This window comes from Tachysurus vachellii, chromosome 10 (genome assembly GCF_030014155.1).
Source record: "Tachysurus vachellii isolate PV-2020 chromosome 10, HZAU_Pvac_v1, whole genome shotgun sequence".
Lineage (NCBI taxonomy): Eukaryota > Metazoa > Chordata > Actinopteri > Siluriformes > Bagridae > Tachysurus > Tachysurus vachellii.
This window is the reverse complement of record NC_083469.1, coordinates 24,576,256-24,582,993: the sequence shown is the minus strand read 5'-3', so window position 1 is coordinate 24,582,993 and position 6,738 is coordinate 24,576,256. Positions and strand designations below refer to the sequence as shown.

General features: G+C 37.8%; 1 protein-coding gene across 1 annotated transcript; it reads left to right on the top strand.

Moving 5' to 3' along the window:
• Positions 1–801: 801 nt before the first annotated feature.
• Positions 802–6,118, top strand: styx (serine/threonine/tyrosine interacting protein). The gene is made up of 11 exons (XM_060880448.1): positions 802–1,042; positions 1,411–1,443; positions 1,546–1,599; positions 1,882–1,979; positions 2,994–3,054; positions 3,163–3,199; positions 3,343–3,382; positions 3,462–3,512; positions 3,622–3,694; positions 5,317–5,410; positions 5,589–6,118. The coding sequence occupies exons 1-11, from the start codon at positions 983–985 to the stop codon at positions 5,660–5,662; spliced, it is 675 nt and encodes a 224-aa protein (XP_060736431.1). The 5' UTR covers positions 802–982; the 3' UTR covers positions 5,663–6,118.
• Positions 6,119–6,738: the final 620 nt, after the last annotated feature.

Sequence of the window (6,738 nt, the reverse complement as noted above, 5' to 3'; positions counted from 1 at the left end):
CAGGTGCAGGGCCTGAATCATGTTCTGTGGTGAAAAGAGGCAGAAAAATCTTGCTACATAGCGCCTCCTCGTGGATATTAGAAATAATGCACTTTCTTAAACTCCATATTTATTTGATAACACAAATTATGTGTTCCAATTAAACATTATAGTTTAATACTGAAAGGTTCTGTAATTAATTATGAGATCATACTTAGTTTGTATACAATGTATGAATACAATCTGATCATATCTGTACTACATCTGACCTATGATGTCATAAAAACAGCAACAACAAAAAAAAAAAAACACTTTGTCGTCATAGAGCTATTGTAAACATTACCTTATCTCAACCAATCATCTTTGATCAATTAATTATAGAACTAATAACACAGTTTGTTTAATAGTTTTTGGATTTATTGGAGTCTGGGCAATTTATTCAGCCATACATTGAAATTCTTTATAGAGCATTTTTGAGTCTAATAAACATCTATAATAAGTTACAGTATATGATGTGTATATAACAGTCATGGAATATGTTTATATTCTTAACTACTTAATCCAAAAAAAAACGAATCTTATTAGAAAGACAAAATACTGAAACAAAGTGTAACAACTTTAACAACTAGTTATACACAGAACCAATGATTTGAGTCAATCAGAAGCAGATCCTTGTGAAGGAAATCAAAGCTTCGGATTCGGATTCGGATTCGGATCGTCTCTTGCAGTTATAGTGTGAACGCATTCGTGATTTTTGACACGAATTTGCTGAGCTTCAGACTCTTCGTCAACGGCCAAAAGAAGACCAGCACACGTCAGACACTCCCTAAGCGCTGTACCACGTGACCAGTTTTCTAAACGGGGAGCAAACATGGCGGCCACGCGTGTGGCGCTCCGAGACAAACTACAGTGTAACTGCTAACGCTAGTTTAACGTCAAGCGCATTCTTTAAACATCTTATAGTCGAGGTCTGGCTACCGGACGCTCCTCATAAAGCTGCAGCATGGACGAGGGAAATAAAATACAGTTTCCGTCCCTTCCTGTATGCAAGGAGGACCAACTGGTATGTTAGCTTGGTGAGCTAATGGTAGTTTCTGACAGGAATAAAACACATACGTGTGTATATTTCCCTGTATGATAAGACAATGAGGTCTTAAAAACAAGTCGGAATTTCCTGGAATGTGATAAAGTGCGTGGTTTGTTCGCTACACGTCTGTTTAGTCACGTTTATTAACCTGATAAGCAGATGGCCGTATCCCAAACCACTGCCTGTTGGATTTGTAGGGACACTCGATGAAGTGCCCGTATGTAGTCGATACTGAGTGGATTGGGACGCGGCCGCCAGTGTCTCAGAAGCAGCATTACAGTTTGTTTATTTAACCTGGCAAAGATTTCCTGTATGATTTTGTTTTTTATTTTGTTTTCCTACAGGACTGGTCATATCCCATGCGAAGAGAGATGCAGGTGATGAAAATGATTGTGTATCTTAATTCCAAGCTCTTATTGGTTTTACAGTAAACAAATATTGGCCGTGTCACTAAAACAACCCAATGCATTGTTTTCTAGGAAATTCTCCCCGGACTCTTCTTAGGGCCCTATTCTGCTGCGATGAAGAGCAAGGTAACACGAACAGTGAAATGGTTAGAGGGTGTGGGTTATTTTAGTGTTAGTGACAGAAGTTCCAGCTTGAATATTCAAATCACAGGTTTACGTCAATGCACTCGATGGTGCGACAGTGTAAGGGACGATCAGGTAACTAGAAATGGATAAAAGTGCAATTTGTCATTCGGGACTAAATAGTAATTGCATTATTTTGTGGAATAAACCGCTTCTGTGTGTATGCATTTCCTTAATCATCGCATAGTTCTTACTTTTTTTTTGTATTTATTTTTTTAATAATAGCTGTCTATGCTGGAGAAGCAGGGCATAACTCACATAGTGTGTGTTCGACAAGACATCGAGGCCAACTTCATCAAACCTAACTTTCCCCTCCGATTTAGGTATGTCATTCACACTAAAGTTATTGCTATACGTGTATGTTTATATAGTAGGTTAAAATGCTGCTGTATCATAAAACAAAGTGGATAAGATGCGTACAAATAAGTTTCAGTCCCAGTACAGGGGGCGTCGCCTCTGTATCTGTCACTCTTAATGAAGGAGGTGTGGCCTATGCATCTGTCACTCTTAATGAAGGGGGCGTGGCCTCTGTATCTGTCACTCTTAATGAAGGATGTGTGGCCTCTGTATATCTCTCTTAATGAAGGAGGCATGGCCTCTGTATCGGTCACTCTGAATGAAGGAGGTGTGGCCTATGCATCTGTCACTCTTAATGAAGGGGGCGTGGCCTCTGTATCTGTCACTCTTAATGAAGGATGTGTGGCCTCTGTATATCTCTTAATGAAGGAGGCATGGCCTCTGTATCTGTCACTCTGAATGAAGGAGGTGTGGCCTATGTATCTGTCACTCTTTATGAAGGAGGTGTGGCCTCTTTATCTGTCATTCATAATGGAGGTGTGGCCTCTTTATCTTTCATTCATAATGAAGGTGGTGTGGCATCTGTACAAGTCTCTTAATGAAGGAGGTGTGGCTTATGTATCTGTCACTTTTAATGAAGGTGGTGTTGCATCTGTACAAGTCTCTCTTAATGAAGGTGTTGCTTATGTATCTGTCATTCTTAATTAAGCAGGTGTGGCTTATGTATCTGTCTCTCTTAATGAAGGTGTGACCTCTTTACTTGTCGATTTTAATGAAGGCGTGGCCTCTGCGTTTATCACTCTGTATGAGAAGTGGCTACTTGGCGTAAAGGAGGAATATCCTCCATGCTCGTCACTTAAAGTAAACGAGGCGTGGCATTTGATCCTGTCAGTTTTGATAGCAGTATCTCTTATACAGGACGTGGCCTCTCTGCATGTTACTCTTGATAACATTGTGCTTGTTGTGTGATTCATGCTAGTTTCAGTAATCCAATTTTCACTCTTACTTTTTATTCCTAAATTTGCTCTTACTGTTCGCAGATACCTTGTTTTAGATATTGCGGATAACCCCGTGGAGAACATCATTAAATATTTCCAAACGGTATGTTGTTGATCCGATTACATGTAGAATATCCTCTTTGTGTATTATGATTGTGTATTCTTCATATCTCCTCCATATCTCCTCTCTCTCTCTCTCTCTCTCTCTCAGACTAAAGAGTTTATCGATGGCTGTTTAGAGACTGGAGGTAACTGATGATTCATAGTGATACTGATTCAGTTATGTGTTTTATCTATGGGATTGATTATAACAACAGTTATAATAAACAATAGTACTGCATCATCTCACTCTTGTCTTAAATAGCTGCTCGTTTTTATTTTTCCCCCACAGGAAAGATTCTTGTTCATGGAAATGCAGGGATTTCCAGAAGGTACGATTTTAGTATTCTAGTATAGTATTTTGTTTATTTCTACATTCAATGTAAATAAATGTAAATTTTTTTCCTTCAGTGCTGCCTTAGTTATCGCGTACCTTATGGAAACGTTTGGCGTGAAGTACAGGTAATGATGCAAAAATGTACTATTTAAAGACTGTGTTTGAATTTTGTGCTATTTATTTTTGTTTATTTATTTATTAATTTATTTTACAATCCCCGGTCTTTCTTCACAGAGATGCTTTCAGTCACGTCCAGGAGCGGAGATTCTGCATCAACCCTAACGTAGGCTTTGTGCATCAGTTACAGGTATGAAGAGTGCCTCATCCTAAATCTCTCATAAACATCTCACTGAATAAAGCAAGAGAGCTGTCCATTAAAGGTGGGGTCTCCGTTGTTTGAAAGCCAATGTTGACATTTGAAATCACCTAAACAAACACGCCCCTAACCCAAATGGGTCCCACCCCTGTATTGATAGCACCGCCCACACATACATGCGTAACCCAGGGAACTATTCACTTTCAATTCAATTCAAGTTTATTTGTATAGCGCTTTTTACAATGGACATTGTCTGAAAGCAGCTTTACAGAACATAAACATCGATCAGAAGGTAAACATAAGGAGAAATATAAAGAATTAATATAATAAAAATTCAAGCTATATATAGTTGACAGTGTGTATGTATGTATATGTATTTATCCCCAATGAGCAAGTCTGAGGTGACTCGGGCAGCAGTGGCAAGGAAAAACTCCCTTAAATTGGTAAGGAAGAAACCTTGAGAGAAACCAGACTCAAAGGGGAGCCCATCCTCATGGGTGACACTAGAGGGTGTGATTACAAATATACAGTCAACAAATGCTGTATTGGTGTAAGGATCACATGGAGTTCAGATCTCCTCTTAGTATCACAGAGTCCAACTGGAGCTGGTAGATCTGTAGATGTCTCAGGATTCTCACAGAGTCGGCCTCATCTCAGTGGAGGTCCGAGATCTTCATCGCACGGAAGACGATCGGAGCTGGTACAATGTCTGGATGCCTCGGGATGTGTAAAAAGAGAGAAACAGTGTAAAAAAGAGAGAAGCAGTGCAACTAATGGAAAGAAATGTCTTTATCATAGCTGAAGGGAAGAACAATACGATTACAGATAAACAAACAAGCAAAAATGACACACAAGCATAATCATGTAAAGGACAAAGACATATATTAGTTCTGTGTAACAAAGCAAAACCAACGTTACTCACCTATCGAGAAGGAAAAAAGCGCCTCGGCGTCTTAAGTAAAGTTGGCACATATTCACAGATTGGAGTTTCCCGAGTCAATAACTCCTGAGCTAAACGCTGTTACTACACAAAACACGGTTGTAGCTGCGTCTCTACATTACTACGATAGAAAAGAGGTGTTATTTGTGTAGTAACAGTGTTTAGCTCAGGAGTTATTGACTCAGGAAACTCCAATCTGTGAATATGTGACCAACTTCCTGCTCCTTCAGTTCTCTCCAGCGCTGGAAAGCTGATCCTATATTAACACGTCCTACTTCTTGCCTTATCGTAAGCCTTTCTTCGTTTTATTTCTTTGTTTTTATCCTCCATGTCAATGTTAAAACCGCTTTCTGCTAATGTCACACATGCGCAGTGAACACTCTCTGCCCACATTTACAAGACACGCCCCTTTCTGCTCATTGGCTACACGTTTGTTTTGATTTTTTGTTTAGTTTTTAGGCCCAGCTCAGTTTTCTGAAGCATTCTCAAACGTCGGAGACCCCACCTTTAATGTGGCTCGCTATGTTTTTTTAAGTAAATGATAAAAAGAGAATAAGGGATCATTTGGATGAACTTTTGGGTATACGGACACTATTAGCAATGAAGAGAACTGGAGCTGTAATAAGAAGACATAAGAAATCAGGTTCTGTCGGTGTGTATCTTGTATCTGTAGGAATATGAAGCGATCTATCTCGCCAGACTAACCATCAAGATGATGTCACCCATCCAGCTGGGTCGATCTTTCTCCATTCAAGCAGGAACGACAGGTCGGGTTCTGACGCTTTGGTTCGAACATTTCTGTTATTGAATAAGTGAGATACGTTTTATAGTTAGAGATGAGATTTATTCTAACTTTATATCATCAAGCCCTTTGTATAGCATGTTACAGGATTATTTTCCCTTAGAGATAATGTCTGTTAACAGAAATCCGGTCTGTTTTCACAGGGAGTCGGAAACGAACACTAGAAGACGATGATGAATTTGGGAGTATGCAGGTTCAGGCAGCGCAGAACGGATAGACCGTACTTTAAAGCTTAGGAATTTTTTTTTGTTTTGTTTTACATTTTTATGGGATTTAAAACTGTAAATATTGTGGATTTTTTTTCTTTTCTTTTTTTTTTTTTTTTTTGAAAACGGAGGGAGGGAGGGGCTGCTCCTAGAAACGAGGAAAATGTAATATCTGTTGGGGGATTTTTTTTTTTTTTGAGCCGTATGCACTGATGTTTTTTGCAGTTTTATAATATTTAACACATTTTTGCATTTGCAGTGGGACAGTATTGCAATAATGCTCTTTTTGATACTTGAAACTACTCTTATTTTCGCTAGATGATTGCATTTGCTCAAGAGAACGTGAAAGTTAGGCTGAGAACGGTGCATCAGTGGGGAAAGACTTTGGGATGGAAAAAAAATCGATGCTTTTTTTTTGCGAGAGAATTAACAACCTGCTCAATAAAGAAAAAAAGATGGCGGAATCATTCAGGAGCTTTCGTCTTCATGTTTCACACACACACAGCGATTTTTATCACCGGTAAACATTCCTAATACCGAACCCCATAGTAATAACAACGAATGTATGCATTTGTGTATAAAATTCAGTAAGAAATGAAAGCTAAAACCAAATATCACACGCACTCAACTATCTATATATTTTGTTTTTCTTATATTACAAAAAAAATTATAATAATTAATAAATAAATTAATTAATAAAGTTCTAACATAGAAGGCTCAGCACAGTAGAACCATATTAATTCCAGGCGAAACTTAAAATAATAACAAAGAAAATATAATTTAAATCTAAAATTATACAACACAAACCAATCAAAGAATTTCAAAGCATTTTGATTTTTCTTATTACTAAAGGGCATCTGAGAAATAATTAAATTCGATTCAGTTTTTATCAGCGTAGCGCTTTTAACAACGGACGTTGTCTCAAAGCAGTTTTACAGAAAATAAATATGGTACAAAAAGTTTATTATACAAAGATTAATATCGGACAAAAATTCAAGGTTAATATAAAATTATTTCCGATCATTTCTAAAAACAAAATAATACAATTTCTAAATCATATAAATCTACAATAGACAAAGAAGGAGAT